Source organism: Ylistrum balloti, unplaced genomic scaffold, assembly GCF_031769215.1.
Source record: "Ylistrum balloti isolate Yb309-2 unplaced genomic scaffold, AGI_CSIRO_Ybal_v1 Utg370212, whole genome shotgun sequence".
In the NCBI taxonomy this organism is placed as follows: domain Eukaryota; kingdom Metazoa; phylum Mollusca; class Bivalvia; order Pectinida; family Pectinidae; genus Ylistrum; species Ylistrum balloti.
Genome location: NW_026782181.1, coordinates 114,184 through 133,557, shown reverse-complemented (window position 1 = coordinate 133,557; position 19,374 = coordinate 114,184). Strand labels below are relative to the sequence as shown.

The window sequence follows — 19,374 nt, the reverse complement described above, 5'->3', positions numbered from 1 at the left end:
TCCTCTTTACTTTCTTATCAATACCGAAGGTGTCAAAGTTTGAAGCATCGCCCAGACGAGAAAACATTCACGTCAGTTCTATATACAATGCTCTGTGTCTACACCATTCAGCAAAACAAACAAAATGTAATTGGAAAAGACACCTGAATAAATTATATCAGGAGTGTGGTAGGAAACAAGATGGTAGACATAATGTTTATGTATTTTAACGTATAAGATACCAATTTCAACAATATTACAAAAAACTTTTTTTTTCAATATATATGGTAAACAGGTCAACACCAGTAGTCAAACCAATATATATCACAGCAATCTATATTTACAAACATTTCTCACCTATTTGTTAAAAAATAATTTGCTTTGGTTCAGTGAGCGAAAAATTCTTCGGAAAAAAGTTTGCATAATAGAAAATACTCATGTGATATATAGATATATGAGTAGTACCTTCTTATGTGAGACACTACAGGTCTGGGGTAAATGCAATTTTGGTGCTTTCCACTTACGAGAACGTTGGTGACGTCACCATGACCGAAAGAAAACATATTAGAAGCCAAGGTGTTAATTGCCTGGGGCGTTGGTGCGTCCAACCCCTTGAATACTACCACTTCGTGGAGGTCTACTTGAGAGCTTATCTGGAGTATAGCTATTAGTACTAATGAAATAGGTGTTACTACTAGTGACATGGACCGCTTTTGATAGTCCTTGGGTAGATTTCAATGAACGTTTTGTCACAGCCTCTTAATAACTCAAGTGTTAATCGGAAGCTTGTATCGAATTCCAGAAGACATTTACACCGATAAATAAGGACTGGAATATAGAATACTGCCGGCAAAATCCTTTTATCTTATAAGTGTCACACATAAACACCGTTGTCATTAAAAGCAAAATGGATGATTAGAACAGGTGACACAAAAGAAGGGAGTTCAATGTCTGAAATCGGGTTTTCAAGAAGGAGCGGGACGATTGCTAAGAAAGACCTAGTAATGTTACTGTTAAGAGAGAGATTAGAAGCGACGCCTGCTTTATTGAATGATTAGTGTCATGTTGTCAAATGACCTAACAATAACGAAATAAATAAAAGATTGGATTAATTACCTACTATTACTAAATATATATGTTCTTAAAGTTCAACCATGAGTTCTGTATATTACAAGCTGTAGTTACTAGTATATCAATAACATTGCGAGAAATTACTATTTCATTTTCGCACTGAAATTGCCTGCAAATTAAGCAGTTATCGAAGTTTAATCAAACCGGAAACATTATAAATTACTTTCAAACTATCCTCGTCGTCAATTTACATATGACAAGATAAATTTGTTTCAACATTTTTTTTAAAAAAAGTTTTATTATTAGTAGTTATGTTATAATCTGCTTCCTCGTGTAAAAATATTAGTGTCTTGATTGAAATTCTAGAAAAACATATAAATAGAGTCATGTTAGATTTAATTTAAGGGGACAAATACTGCTTTCCCTACGGATAACATATTTCGTGTCTTCTTACATGTTATCGTTGATTAAGGAATATTTTTCGCGTAAAATTAAATCTTATACTGAATAACAGAGTATGTGTGGGCACTATAAGACACGTGTTTTTTTTACTAAGTTTACAAATAGTTATAATAAACTATAAGAATATCATATCTAAAAAAGTACGGTTAATTGGAGAATTCCACTTTAAGCTTGTTTCCGAGATGTTGGGCGGGATAAAAAATGTTGTGTTAACGCGGTCTTTTCACACCTCTTGCAATCGACTTATATGCCTGCTAGCGCAAAGATTGCATCGACCTAAGTGGAAACACACCAATAAACAGAATTAATTTAGTTTTCAAAAACATGCCAATGTGGTTATGATCGTTGGGTAATGTTAATTTTCACGTTCTAACCAGCTGGATTCAGTTAGACATTTAAAGCTTGGTTTCGTTATTAACCATCTTTTTCTTTAGCATTAAGCCCCACCAGCCGGAGTCTGGTCCACACCTGTGCTAGGTAAGCCATAAAGACTTCTTTTCAAGGACCACTGCATCGCTTACACGTGTCCATGTTAAACTCTGGGTCTGTGAACCCCCTCCCCATCACATCACTCTAGTAAGATCCGCCTACATATGTTACCACTATCCCCCTTCCCTTATAGAACCAGAAGAACATCTCCAGCCCTACCCTCCCTGTGTCAGGCGGATCCTGCGATGGATTGTATCACAGCCTCTCCCCTTAACCGCTTTGGCAACGTCTTTCACGGATGTTCCCCATGTGTACGACTGTGATACCTCCATTTTTCAAGTAATGCAAACCCACCATCAATCATTTCCCCATGTTCTATTGTTGTCCTTTTTCGAGCCATTGCAAATAAATTTCGCTTTCGAGTTTCCTTCAATTATCAAAAAGTATGTGCCAGCAAAGAGACATGATGACGCCCGTTTCTTACCAATTACATAAAAATACTCATTGTTATTACTATAGTTTGATGATGTGTGATGTTACTGATGTAATCATGAAGTTAACTGTATAATACTGTTTCCGATGTGGCGACAATTCCAGAATTAGGTACGTTATCATATGTGATATTTTAGTAAGGTCAGCGTAAGACAGATTGGCCATTAGCGAGGTAAGCCGGTATCAGTGCGCTGGTAGCTCTACGATATATAAAGGAGAGTGCAGCAGGTGATGAGGAGAACTAGAGGCAGTAGCAGCCTACCTTTACATGCCCTGCGGTGGGTAACGTGCTTGGTAGGGTCTCTGTAATAACCCTGTTTACAATAGTGGCAAAACCTTCCCGCAGTGTTGTGCTTACAGCGCAGGCAAACTCCACCGCTCTTTTGGCCGGAAAGCTCAAACAGCTCTCGGTTAAAGCGGCAGCGCCGAGCATGCAAATTGCAATTGCAGGCTGTAAAAAAGAAAGTATGATGTTAAAGAAGTACTCTAAATTTCCTACCTTTGCAAGCCTTTCTGTGTGTAATAAGCTTGCTCGAGTCCCTATAGAAGCCCTCTTTGCAATAATGACAATTTCTGCCAGCTGTGTTGTGGCGACACTTGATGCAAACCCCTCCGCTCTTTTGACCCGATAAGATATACAGTTCCTTATTGAACCGACATTGTCTGGCGTGGAGGTTGCAGTTGCATGCTGAAATAGACAATGTACATCATGAAGATCTATATTGTGAATTGATCGGAATAAACCACCAATGGAATGTAGCGTATCTAAGCTAGAAACAAATCAACAATTAAGACTTAATGATATACGTATCGAAAACAAAATTTCTAAATATAACTACTTGAATTATATCATAAACAGAGAGTGTCCCTTATAACGTCATCATTGTAACCATCAAATGACGACACTTCACCATCATTTGAAGGATCATATTAATCAAGTTTACACTGAGAACGAATCTGTAAAAGACAATAAAATAGTAGGATAAGTGTATATAAGTATTGAACTTACTTGCTTTTACATACCATGCTTATTCATTTAATCCGACCATAGATATAAAAGTATATGATAAATATATGATGACACTATGCTACCCCAGAATATATGTTCTATATCACAATGGTGTGACAACAGCATATACAGTCAATTGTTTTAATTAAATTAGTGGATAATATCGTTTTTACACACGGTATATATGTAACTACTCACTGTCATTGAATTTCTTAATCACCTTAATAACTCATTACGGATATTATTCACGGAAAACAAAATACACCACTTACTGAATTGTAACGGATGGTAGTTGTCCTAATTACGTTTAAATGATATAACATCGGTAATTTTGTAGTATTGGTGAAAGGATGTTCTTTTCTTCAAATATTTTAAATAAAACGTTTTGTATAAACAATCTGCATCTTTTTAAATGAACACAACTTTTTGTTACCTTTTTAATATATTTCCATTTCCAATTATCAGATAACTGGACGTATAGAGGAACAGCAGGTGATAACCAAGCGATTTCGTTAGCGTTCTCATCATCCATTATATGCGATTTCATCGCTGAAACGTATATAGAGGTTACAATGTGTTGCTTACGTTTCGCAGTGAACCTTGAATATTGTTTTTTATGTATGTATTTCATTCTTCGGTTGTCTAGTCAATCTTTTTTGCTTGTTTCAAATCATGTCTTGGAAGATCCTTCCGAGAAGGTATGTGATGTCGGTAAACTATTCTCTACAATTCTTGGTTTGATTGGACAGCTTCCCGCTGATCATCCTATTACAATCATTGAGAATGTCCCACAGCTTCACACACTATCTTTTCCATTACCCGAGCGTGAAGCTTTTGAACTATTTAGTATTTAACACTTTAAAGTGTTACAGGGAATTCTATTAACCCATATCCCTATCTTTAATGTTCTCAAAAATGAGCTAACCTTCTTCTACGTAGTCCATCCTTTAATTATTCCAAGTGTGGTCGGGGGACTTAATTTCAAAAAATTTAACATTTTGTCGATCTTTCCGATGCACGGGAATATTTTCCAGGCTTACTTCCTTGAACAGCGGGAGTCACTTCCGCAGGGAAATATTGTAAGTAGCATGGCATAACCCCGAGGGAACGATTAATATATATCACCCAACGTAATCATTTTATTTTATTACATCCATTCCAAAGACGAAAATAGCCGTTTAAATTTATTTAGAAATTTAAAAAATAAAATAAAAAATGAAATTTGGAAGACATCAATGTGATATTGTTTACCATAAATACAAAATATGATCCTTGTCTCAAATCTAAATTTGAGACGTAGCACGTGCTTGCTAACATGTATTAATTTGAATGAATACGAGGTATCTATATCCAATGTCAATGAGTTGTGCTGAGGAAAAGTTTATGGTTTATACTTCAGAAGTTAATGGATTCAAACGTATAAATTATTGGATGAATGCCTATACACTCCCATTCTCTCACTGGCCCTTGTTTTTATATAGATACATCAGGAACACTCGACAGGTTTAGTTTGTAGCTCTTTCCCATGTTTCATCAAGGTACTGCGTCGCTTATTCTTTGCTTCACCGTCGATTAGCCTAGATGTGAACTATCCGAACATTAGGGGTAAACGTCGCGTGTTGTAGACGAATAAGGGTCTTATTTGATCCCGTCGAGGCAATTAAATCACATCCTCTGACATGCAACAGGGATGGTAGGAATACGTAAATAGCAGACAACGTTAAACCACTATCATACGATATGATCCTCGTGGCGGTATGAGAATGGTTGAAAGTCCACCTGGTGATCGGGTACAGAATTGCACCTGATATGTGATATGTTACCCTAGGACACCACGCACATCACATTCTCCTTCCCAATGACACCCTATCGTCCGTATACTCGGCATTCCATCTCCCACAACAGTTTTTGTTTCCATCAGCAAATGTAAATATCTTATATAAAAAACGATATCCTAACAGAATGTTTACAAAATGATACTTCCACTAACCCAAAGTAAGGTAAATAAGCGCTTTATTAAAGTATTATAGCATTCATAACAAACAACCACCCAAACATACACATCCAATTGCCAACGCAAACGATCCAAACAAGCATTCGTACTAAACATGAAAAGAAAAAAAACTAGCATACATGATATATAATATATAAATATTCAAATCCAACAAAAAAACAGATTTACCCAAACCAGTAAACATCCGGAATGACTAAAAAATAGTAATTATAGCGAATAAAGAAAATGCATACATCATGAATACCCAAACCAGCCAACGCACCAACTAGAAAAAACTGTGTATCACACAGAGAAAAGCTGTATATACATATTCGCAAAATAATAATAAAAATTAGTCAAAAAACAGCATATAAGCCTTTTTTTCACCAATTACCCAAAACTGGTAAACACAAATTTACTAAAGCGGAATTACACACCAAATAACATAAACTGGCCCACACCGAATAACCAAAAATGTTACATTGGATTTAACAAACACCGTCTCACTCAGCCCTGAAAAGGTTTATCAACAGATTTGAAAAGAATCTTTAAAAAGAAAAGAATATTGCATAAGATAATTTAAAATCAACACGTAAACCGCACTTATAAGCATTAACATATTACTGACTCCTCCCACGTGTTATCATTGCGTCGTAAACCTTGACACCGTCGATATTATCTTAACAAAGTCTATAAAACCGTTCAACAAACTTCCGGAATTATCATCATTTTATTTGGCACTGAAAAGTTTGAAATCTCGTTTTAAAATGGTAATAAACACGTGTTTTACACGAGTTTAATCAGAGAGGAATATCGCTGCAAGCTGTACTTACATCTCAAGTGTATGTAATCGATACATGTTGTACATACAACTAAATCAGACCCGCCTAAAGGAACAAACTGGGTAATTTTCAACGCATTTCGACAACACACAAACCCGTGTACAACATCCGCAGCGATACTTCAACACATTCACCTTACGTAAACTCATTCACAGAATCCCATACAATTCTACAGCACAACTATCACATACAAACTCTTAAACGATAGTCCCACCAATACTTACAAAACACGGCTACAACACTCAAACTCGCACACAGCATCCTATTCAATACTACAACAAGGCTACAACATACAAACTCGCCCACAACATCCCATCCAATACTACAACACGGCTACAACACTCAAACTCGCCCACAACATCCTATCCAATACTACAACACGGCTACAACATACAAACTCACCCACAACATCCCATCCAATACTACAACACGGCTGCCACATACAAACTCGCCCACAACATCCTATTCAATACTACAACACGGCTACAACATACAAACTCGCCCACAACATCCTTTGCAATACTACAACACGGCTACAACATACAAACTCACCCACAACATCCTATCCAATACTACAACACGGCTGCCACATACAAACTCGCCCACAACATCCTATCCAATACTACAACACGACTGCCACATACAAACTCGCCCACAACATCATATACAATACTACAACACGGCTACAACATACAAACTCACCCACAACATCCCATCCAATACTACAACACGGCTACAACACTCAAACTCGCCCACAACATCCTATCCAATACTACAACACGGCTACAACATACAAACTCGCCCACAACATCCCATCCAATACTACAACACGGCTACCACATACAAACTCGCCCACAACATCCCATCCAATACTACAACACAGCTACCACATACAAAATCGCCCACAACATCCTATCCAATACTACAACACGGCTACCACATACAAACTCGCCCACAACATCCTTTCCAATGCTACAACACGGCTACAACACTCAAACTCGCCCACAACATCCCATCCAATACTACAACACAGCTACCGAATACAAACTCGCCCACAACATCCTATACAATACTACAACACGGCTACAACATACAAACTCACCCATAACATCCCATCCAATACTACAACACGGCTGCCACATACAAACTCGCCCACAACATCCTATCCAATACTACAACACGACTGCCACATACAAACTCGCCCACAACATCCTATACAATACTACAACACGGCTACAACATACAAACTCACCCACAACATCCCATCCAATACTACAACACGGCTGCCACATACAAAATCGCCCACAACATCCTATTCAATACTACAACACGGCTGCCACATACAAACTCGCCCACAACATCCCATCCAATACTACAACACAGCTACCACATACAAACTCGCCCACATCATCCTATACAATACTACAACACGGCTATAACATACAAACTCGCCCACAACATCCTTTACAATACTACAACACGGCTACAACATACAAACTCACCCACAACATCGCATCCAATACTACAACACGGCTGCCACATACAAACTCGCCCACAACATCCTATCCAATACTACAACACGACTGCCACATACAAACTCGCCCACAACATCATATACAATACTACAACACGGCTACAACATACAAACTCACCCACAACATCCCATCCAATACTACAACACGACTGCCACATACAAACTCGCCCACAACATCATATACAATACTACAACACGGCTACAACATACAAACTCACCCACAACATCCCATCCAATACTACAACACGGCTGCCATATACAAACTCGCCCACAACGTCCTATCCAATACTACAACACAGCTACCGAATACAAACTCGCCCACAACATCATATACAATACTACAACACGGCTACAACATACAAACTCACCCATAACATCCCATCCAATACTACAACACGGCTGCCACATACAAACTCGCCCACAACATCCCATCCAATACTACAACACAGCTACCACATACAAACTCGCCCACAATATCCTATCTGTTACTACAACACGGCTACCACACTCAAACTCGCACACAACATCCCATCGAATTCTACCAGACGGCTACCGCATACAAACTCGGTATTAACTTCCTGCTTCATATACAAAACATTGTAGGCAGATGGCAGATTCCTAATACCAATAGAGTAGAGTCCGTTTTGCCCACCGACACTAGAGCTGTCGGGTTTACATGAGATGCCCCATTAACCTCGGACATCCCTACCGATTTTGCACGATTTTAGCTATTGCACTGACGTTAAACACTACATAAAAAGGCACAAAGTTACTTTATTTTAGTAACAGTTGGCACGACCGCTCAAAAACACTGAATACTTTGATAAACCTCTTACTTGCGTAAAATAATCAAACTTTGTGTAAATAAGAGACGTTCCCTTACATATACGCTTCGATATACGAAAGCTGGTTATTCTTGATAACTCTATCAGTAAATCTAAACATTGGTCATCAGGAAAAAAATCACAAATACGTAAAGGAGCAAATACGAGTACATTTCATATACGCATGGAGTGTTGTAGTGTGTAAACGTTTCACTTACGTACCTTCGCTAATAAAAATGTCGAGTTGAAGAGTTATAATAGATAGGCGACCGCTGACGTGCACCTTTGCAATGAAAACAGACGGATACAGGTGTGAGATACTAATGACTTACATAACTGTTACGTAAACTATCGTATAACATCGCAACCGCACGTGCTACCGGTAAGTCATAGCGACACAGACTGTTACACTGGGGCATTAACGTAATATACAACAAGTAAATAGACTTTGAAATACACATCCTAGGAACGACAATGATTAGTGCTATCAACCTGATGTGGGCTAGGTAATACCAATATCATATAAATCACATAGCACAATTCCGACTCTGGACCAGAGCATTAATTCACATAAGCAAATATACATCATCACACATCGGTGTATTTCATCCACGTGTTTCATGCTCGTTAGTTTCCTGTTGGTTCCATGTTGCAGACCATGTTCTCATTGAAAACGTGACATTCTTACTTGCATCGATCAAAATTTACATGGTGTTGTCAATAAAGCAGAAGGCGCTTACTCTACTGAAACACCTGTATTAATTTTCCTTGCACTTTATTTCTATGTTCATCTTTCTTTTGGTCATAGTTTGCCCTAATTTTCTTGAATTTGAATTTGGATTATAACTAAGTTATTTCTGGTATTTTTTTGTTTCGATTACTTTAACTAAAGTTTCATTGCTCCTCGTTATGTAGCGTTCCTTGATCAAAATGTGACATTAATGCTGCGTAATGAAAGAGAATTAGACATATTGAAAATTCAGCGAAAACCTCATTCTTTTATATGATTAATCTATATTGTACACAGGTGCAAATGTTTCCTCGTTGTAGGAATAACAAAAACATGAACCCCTGGTACCATCGTGGTTAATTTTCTTATCCCAGCCCAAGGAAATAGAAAACCGACAAAGTTTGGGGGGAATGCAATCTTCTTTTCAACAATATTGTATTCATATATCGAATTAATTAAAGTCAACAGAAAATCAAAATGCTCTATTCTATCAATTTAAAGTTAAATATATAGAATGCGGTCGTGTTAAAACACATACAATTACCGCCGATGTGTGTTTTTCAACAACAATGTATGAAATGACCCTGAGTTATCGGCAAGTAAAGTGTTTGCACCGTTGAGCAGGTCTATCGCAAACAAGTTTAACATTGAGATGAGGAGAAATTCTTTGCTAACACTCCCTTGGTCTGTCGTGTTTGCTTCTCACAAGGTATTGCGAATTGAATAATTGCATTTAAGGGATATATGAAGTTTTTTTCAACTCCTTACTATTCAGAATTACCCGTATACAACGAACATAATCCCTTTCGATTCAAACTGTATTGGAAAAGAAAATCGGAGAAAAAATTACATCAGAAATGTACTTCCATTCATCGACGTGCAAATAGAATGAAAGCTAGCTAACGAGGGTTTTTACCTCTGTAGAATGTTATCACAACGGAGCTGCTTTATCGATAGATAATGTATAATATAAGGCAAATGATATACTTTATTATGATTAGTTTTTAAATCCTTCGCTAGTAGTTATGTGTAAGATAATCGTTTACAAACAGATTAGTGTAAGACAACTTATTATTTAAAGATAACCTTAGTTAATAGACACTATTACAGAAGTATCACAACAATCCTTCTTCAGACTTTACACAAATAACATAATCATATTTTTTTATTAAGGGTTCTATGTCTATGATGACTTTGTTAATGGAATATATTCATTTATCATCCAGACTTGCTCTTATCATATTACATTTTCAATATGGAATACATCTGTCAAAGAATACTAACAGAGAATTTATTTTTTTCTTCATGTCACATATTAAAGGTTTTGTCCTGGGGTTGGAGGTCATGTCATCCACCGTTGGACACCTTCTGGTCAAACACTCCGTTTACGAGCGAAGAAGCGGCGATCCACACATTGTATGTATAATCATGGGCTCCCCATCAAGTCATTACAGCCGTGTGATGAATCCATTACGGGGCTTTGTGAGAGCGGGAGGGTCCCGCTGCTGACTCGCCGTGCGGATAACTAGACAATTTAAAGCTCGGATGCCTCTATCAACCTACCTGCTGCTTCTGATTTTCAGAGATGATTTGATAAAAATTGAATGGAAAATTGGCGACAATTGGGCATGAAATGTTATACTGGTAGGTGTTAGATACGTTTTGGAGAGCTGACAACATATCTGGGCAAATTTTTTATGAGAGCCTAGCACTTCTACTGGTATTTCACAGCACGACATTTCAAAACGGAAAACAATATAATACGAACAACATGTTTTGAAGTACAAGCTCGCATAAAAGCGGCTTTCATGGTAGAACACACGAGTCACATACCTTTCCGCTAACATTGCCCTGTAAAACATCTTGAACAGCGCATTTATTGATATATTGACATGTTAAGAACGTAAGGATATTTGTAACGGCTATATATCATGTAAGTGATAGCAGCCGCAACCAGAAGGAACAAAAAGTATTGAGGATACAAGCACATGTAGATAACAAGGCGAGTAGCACCGACAACAACCAGAGATAAGCTATTCTGAGAACAAACAAGAGGCATGCTTTCCTGAAAGGACCAAAGATCAGTGGGTCCCGCTCTGGGTATACCATATATAACAGATAGGAAATGACCCCTCCTACGTACTGTTAGACCTATCTAGATTGGCAGTGCAAACACATCTCCTAAAATCAGATTTACAACTGTGGAGAAACAGAAATACCCGCATCGGACTGGGCAAGACACAAGTGTTCACGCTACTGTGTAGCTGGAGACCTGCAGGTGTGCTGGTCTTTTTGCAAAAGATAAACTGCATGATTGCAAAGGATATGGCTAAACAAAGTAGAATAGACCCTCATCCACTTATACAATCGGAAGGCCAACAACATCAGTATGTAGAGATATATGTTATTTCCTGAAGATGTATCGAAAAATAGTTCTGAACCAAATTTCACCACGGGGAACTTGTCTACGTGGATATATCCGCAAAACAACTAGAGATATAATCGTAACCTGAATCGGTAGTCCCACTTGAAGTTCCGGATCCGTCAAGATGTCGGTAAGAATTAGAGATACTGGGCACAGCATTGACTTATCCCAACAAAAATCATCCAACGAGGAGAATAAAATTCATCTTTGATAAATAACATCAGATGATGGATTCAATTTTTTTCATTGTCAAAAGGAACACGGGAACGCCAAGAAGGTCTTCTTACGACGCAAATTGTATCTCCTACAAACTCATCCTTAATGTTAGAGTGGTTGTAAGACCTCTGGGTTGATCAGAAAACTTGAATCTTCTCCAGTCTGCCTATCATTCTACCATCCATTCATGCTAGTTAGTGAGTGAGTGTAATGATAAAAAGTTTTATCTCCTTCTAGACGTTACGCCTTCGGATTTTTCCTAACTACAGTTGTAAATCTTGTCTTTATTGGGTAAGAGACATATTGAGTACGAAGTGTAAAGAACAATCCCATGCAATACCACACAACTGTAGGGGTATTCCTACCGCGAATCCTGCTGTGGAAGCGGCAGGAAACACACATGGTAAGTCTCCCAGAGACTTTTCATTACGGTTGCAGTATTATTATATCTCGGTCCACACCATTGCTATCACTTCTCCTGTACGTTCTGATGCCAATAAGTACGGCGTATACGCGAGAACTCGAGTCTGATGCTGAAATTCCTGGCAGAGAACTAGTGTTTTATCTTGAACTTTAGGATGTGATACTGAAGGCGACTGTAGATAGCGCATGGCGGGAGCGAAGCCTGACGTAGCTAGGTATGAATTCACAATAAAGATTTGTTGGATCTCCTCCACCGATCTTCCAAAAGGCATGTAAATAATTTGATTGTTATCATAAGTGTGAAATATACTTTATTGATAAAATTACGGGCTCAAAGGATTTATGTGATATAAAGCTACATATATAATGGATAGATAGGCTGTCTGACCGTCGGACTGTCATGTAAATCAGCTAAGGAAACGATCGGACACAGCGATAATGAGTAATAGGCAGCAGAGGACAGGGGCAAGAACAGCCTTGCTGCGCCTAAATACAGAACGTATGCGGACGCATTCTGCGCGACGTATAGAAGAGTACGCGGTCTCTCAGACTTACAGACAATTAGACCAAGCATATCTCATAAAACATAATCTGTCAAATATGTTGGAGGAATAAAGCCCAGTACAACTCACGGCGAGCAGCCTTAGAAGGTCGAGGGGAGGCATAATACAAACACAATGTTGATTTGACGGGCGGACACGTGCTCCTGGTTTATCAGACCACACAAGAAACAATCGTGAACGAAATTAAAGTGAGCTCACACTATATGTAACGCTATGCCGTCCCTAACAGTCACCAAACAGTCACGAAACTCTAAAACGGACTTATCTTAGTCGAATACAATCAATGGTCATTGGGATAGTGGGGGAAATAGCCGGGAAAACTTAAGAAACATAACGCACCATTTACCATGTGGAAAGAACCTAGTGATATATCAAATAACGGTATGAATCGCGACAGAATCCCTTAAATCTCGTCTGGAGCTCCTGGCTAGATGTAATCTCGTGCAATCTCGCCGTGTTTCATTGCTAATGAGGTGTGTGTATCACACATCATGTTCAAGCGAATGCTAAATGCACGTGTACGGCGAGGTTGAAATTGCTTCCGATTGCCGACCTATTCCCCGATAGGAGCCGAACAATCTTTGAGAGCCTCGAGACTTTAGTTAAGTGACGGGGAATTTAGTAACAAGTGTTGGGCTATTTAGATGATTGAGATACACCTTTGACTTAATTAGCCATGTTATGATCTAATTAACACTGTGGTACGTCGATAACCTGCGTTATATCCAAGCCCAGCTGACATGTAGTAGTAATCACAGTTATCCCGTAGAAACAAGGAGACGATAGAAAAACTGTTGGCCGACATAAAGGTAATTCTTACCACACGACCAAAACCGAGTTGATGACAAAACTAGTGTTCATTTGAGACACAGTAACCAAACTTAAAGTCACAGAAACTGCGTTCACGTACCGTACAGCAACCAGTTTAAACGTCACAGAAATTATGATGAATGCCGTACATCCAATCAATTTTAACGAAAACTGCTTTTACATGCTGCACATGAGATTATTCTTTTCTCAAAAATCTCATCCAAACAAATAGTTAAGGCCTTATACATATTGTGGTATATTTCACCAAACGTGTACTTTAGGATTAGTCATGGTATGAAATGCCCCATTTCATCAAGTAGCATAATTTGTTGAATTACAATTCCAATCCCTTTCTTACTGCTATAATTGAAAACTATCTTTCTGTATATATATATTTTTATTCTGTCCTAATTGATTCTCACTATAATATCAGTGCAGTTTTTTAAAAGTACAATGAGGCGAACCACCTCATCCTCAAATGTCAATCATAACAGCAGGTCGACGATGTGGTCACGCCCCCTCGCAACTAATAACAGTTACACAACATCAGAAAATACAACAAAGAGAGACATGGGCTTATGTACCTTGAACAAGAAACGGGTTGATTTATTCAATAAGTTGTTTTATTACGGCTTGGAGGTGATACAGTGCTGAGGATCAGCCCAACGTCTAAGGCATCAAGGCAACTGACAAAAAGGGGCGAGAAATTCTACTTCCCCCGTGACATGATCTGTGGCATTTCAATGTGAAACATGCTTAATCTTCTTATACAACGAGATAAACATACCAATTATACACAAAATATTTCTATACAAACCCACCAATGTATATGTATTTCACACACGAATGGAACACCTTTATAGATGCGAACGTGGTAAAGATGAGCAAACTTATTAGTATAAGATATTAATGTGACTGTAAAGTATATTTCAAAAATATATACGTATATAATGAAGTTCCAAAACGGTTACCAATGAAATATACATAGCTTTACCACGAACAGAGATGGTGAAAATGAAAAATACGTATCTATCACCAAGTGTTGGGAAAAAATGTATCATTACATACAGAGAAAAGTATCAATGTGAGATACGTTTCTATCAGCACATACAGGGGATACTACCAATGTAAGACATATATCTATCATCACGTACAGGCAAAATAAAAAACCTGAAAATGTTTTGAATATAATATTTAAAGATAAGTTCTGTAGGTTTAAATAAAACATTTCAAGACAGAAGTTTTTTGAGTCAAGATATTATCATACACATTGAATATATTTCAGTACCTGTCTACACGGTAAAAAAATAGGGTTCAAACAAAGTGGAAATAACACGAAGAAAAAAAATGTTACCTATAATATGGACAGACAAGCTCCAACCAGAGTGTTAATTAGGTTTTCGGTTGGTTCCAAATCTGATCTAAAACACATTAATTTTAAATGTAATGAAGACGGTGGACCCCATGCACCAAAATGAGAAAGCTCGTGCAGGATCGGGATTCTTTAGCAGATTCCTCTACATTAAAAACACTAACCATAAAAAACGCCAGTTGAAAAGGAGAATTGATGAGAGGCAAATGAAAAGGGGAGATAATGATATAGTGAGGACACGTCTAATAAAGGAACCCAGTAAAGATAGCGGATTGTAATTCCGGAAGAAAACTTGTAAACATTGTAAGGAATCATGTGATAAAACATACACAGAGCTGATCGGCTTACAGAAGATGGATGTCCTAGGTATTGGGAGGGTATAGGCAAAATAGATTTATCCAAAGAAAAGCAATACGTGTTTGCAAGGTATATATTCGGGTAGGGCCGGGCTCCATGCCCTACCAGTTGACCGCTATGCCGCTTGTCATGTTAATTACAACCCAGCCTTGTCTATGAGAGTCCACATCTACTTGCTTGACTTGATTTCGTTTGATACCAACTGTAATAAAATCTTCAAAAGAATCGGCACTGTATTGTGTGTAGGTCAATACGAAATTACGTTTCTATACCCAGTGAATCAGAGAACACATATGACACTCCATACTCTCTAGTTGTAATGAAGTCAGTCGAGCAGGAGGCGGTATCACCTGGGTACGTTTGCCGACCTTTATAAATGTAGAAATAGCTGTTGTGTATATTGTCAGTCATCGCACGCGTGTTCTCGCATAAGACATTGTCCCACAAATATGCTTAACGTACTGGATTTTTAAGTTTCAAAATAAATGACAAAAAGAAAATGTCTTTTCAACTACAATCTAATGAGCCCAACCTTTATATTTCCCTGGTTTGAAATCTAACATAAAAGCAGAAAGAGTGATCCGACTATAGGCCAAATTTTACATTAAATCATTTACAAACTTGAAAAATTCTTCCTAATTTTAGTGAGAAAATGACACCTATCACAATGCGAGGTACGGAACTGTGAATCATGTCTGATTATCTATCACTAGACTCCTCCCTATACCACATGAAAGATGTCCACAGCAGGACGCCAAAGCTTGTCACACCTACATACATAGCCTCTGGTAAACCCCTCTAAAGAGACAGTGACACTAAAGTTATACCTTAATCATATTAAATCCCAGCAGTAACTAAACCCCAGCTGTAACTAAAACTCAACAGTGACTAAATCCCAGCTGTAACTAAAACTCACCAGTAACTAAACCCCAGCTGTAACTAAAACTCACCAGTAACTAAACCCCAGCTGTAACTAAAACACAACAGTAACTAAAGTCCAGCTGTAACTAAAACTCACCAGTAACTAAACCCCAGCTGTAACTAAAACTCAACAGTGACTAAATCCCAGCTGTAACTAAAACTAAACAGTAACTAAACCCCAGCTGTAACTAAAACTAAACAGTAACTAAAGTCCAGCTGTAACTAAAACTCCCCAGTGACTAAACCCCAGCTGTAACTAAAACTCAACAGTAACTAAAGTCCAGCTGTAACTAAAACTCCCCAGTGACTAAATCCCAGCTGTAACTAAAACACAACAGTAACTTAAGTCCAGCTGTAACTAAAACACAACAGTAACTAAACCCCAGTAGTATCTAAATTCTGGCTTGTCGAACATATAACAAGTTGCTATTAAATGATAGCATCTCAAGATAAATCCCTTCTGTAATTGACACAAACGTTGAATAATTCAGACTTTGATACGATAAAAACAAATAATAAATTAAGCTGTATCACACAGCACATTCGTCCACATTTGTTTTACACAAGCTTAACCCAACAGTAATTATACCAAGGGTATAACTAAATCAGTACAAAGAAGTACTTTAATTGTAAATAAATCACAGCATCTCATGCTGAAGGAGGTAAATAATTCAGATAAACAAACAAAAAACTGAATGACAAGGTTGAAAATCATCTGCTTTGATTCCGAGATAACTTTTGAATTTATGAAGACTTTAAAAGTGTGACGAATATGATTGACAGGTCAGGTATATATCGCGCGTGAGAACACCTGATTACGGCGGCACTAACATCGCTGACCAGCTTATCAAGAAGAGATAAGGCACGCTCCCTAACATGTCTAAATCAAACAGCACTCCACACCTCTGTAGTGTTGTTATCATAGCAAGCCTAGTAAAACCAGTCGGATTATTCTCTATATTGGCTTTCGTGTAATAAACGATTGATATCGCCCTGTTGATGTGACGGGTTTGCTACCATCAAAATCGCTCTCATGGCCACTGGTTTTAAAAAAATCTAAAATTGAAATCGTCCTACATTTTGGAAACCTTTAAACTTATTTACAACTTCTGTGTAAAAACTTGCAACTAAATGGAATATTGACGTCTTTATCAAATTCCTCGTTAGTTTTATATAAAACCAAATGTTCTCCAACATAGGAACAATACTTTTTTCTGATATCTGCGGAAATCTAAATGGGCTTATAGAACATTAAACAATCAAACAAAGCTTGTAGTCCAGTGATTATTGTTCACAACAAAATACAACAACACATTTTGAACATTGTCATTGTCGGTAATTGTAGAAATTACGAATATTTCTCATTATTTTTGTCAAATTCAAATTTGAATCTACAATATTGAAAAAAACCCACCTAATTCTACCCTACTCGAAACTGTAATTGGTAAGTATAAGAATACTCCATCTTGCTGGAATTCTACGTTTGCAGTATAGAACGGTTTGTGTCACAGAACGTTAATTACCTAACACACAACGGCTGGCCTATTCCTCCAGCACCTCACGCGCTGCAATGTCGGCACGAGATGCGAAAGCTGATTAGGAAATTTAAGAAAGAATATCTCGCGCAGCAAAGAATATTTTGCCAGGAAGGTTTGAGGTTATCGGGAAGGTATTCCATACAGTTTTTAAATGGATAAGGAAACCAGATTAAATTCTTCTGTGATTTTTTTTAATCTTAGAAAAAATGACGGCAAGACAACTATTACTTACGCACTGGAATACACCAATGACTACATTACCAGAAAATGTTGTGCTGTCTTCCCCCGACCCCAGTTTTTTGTATTGAATTAAGTACTACAAACATTTTCACAGACTTAGAGCCCAGTCTAAAAACAGACGTACCTCAGGTGTTTTGCGTAGTACAACATCTTCTGATTAACCTTTACCCGTTTTGAAAAAAAAATGTTTGAATGTTTTGTATAACGGTGTATAACAGTTTCAATGATTTAAAAAACGTAGAATACTATCTACATTTACCTTAAAAAGTTGTATGAATTATACATTTGAATACATTGCATAACATCTACATTTACTATGAATTCATTGATTAGAACCTACAATTACTATTAGTACATTTAAAAGTCCCTACATTCACTATGGATACATTGAAAAGCACATACACATACTTTGAATACATTGAATAGGACCTACATTTATTATAAATACACTAAAAAGTCCCTACATTTACTATGAATACGTAGAATAGGACCTACATTTATTATAAATACACTAAAAAGTCCCTACATTTACTATGAATACGTTGAATAGGACCTACATTTATTATAAATACACTAAAAAGTCCCTACATTTACTATGAATATGTTGAATAGGACCTACATTTTCTATGAATATATTCAATAGGACCTACATTTACTATGGATACGTTGAATAGGACATACATTTACTATGAATACGTTGAATAGGACCTACATTTACTATGAATACGTTGAATAGGACCTACATTTACTATGAATACGTTGAATAGGACCTACATTTTCTATGGATACGTTGAATAGGACCTACATTTACTATGAATACGTTGAATAGGACCTACATTTTCTATGGATACGTTGAATAGGACCTACATTTTCTATGGATACGTTGAATAGGACCTACATTTACTATGGATACGTTGAATAGGACCTACATTTTCTATGGATACGTTGAATAGGACCTACATTTACTATGAATACGTTGAATAGGACCTACATTTTCTATGAATACGTTGAATAGGACCTACATTTTCTATGGATACGTTGACTAGGACCTACATTTTCTAAGGATACGTTGAATAGGACCTACATTTTCTATGGATACGTTGAATGGGACCTATATTTTCTATGTATACGTTGAATAGGACCT

The 19,374-nt window shown here is 37.4% G+C and overlaps 1 protein-coding gene across 2 annotated transcripts in view; it reads right to left on the bottom strand.

Moving 5' to 3' along the window:
• LOC132551753 (netrin-1-like) overlaps positions 1–19,374 on the bottom strand; it is a 48,471-nt gene that overhangs the window by 13,064 nt on the left and 16,033 nt on the right. For both annotated transcript variants that reach the window (XM_060215887.1, XM_060215888.1), the window contains exon 2: positions 2,933–3,121. In XM_060215887.1, the coding sequence (XP_060071870.1) occupies positions 2,933–3,121 (189 nt within the window). The remainder of the gene's footprint in view (positions 1–2,932; positions 3,122–19,374) is intronic.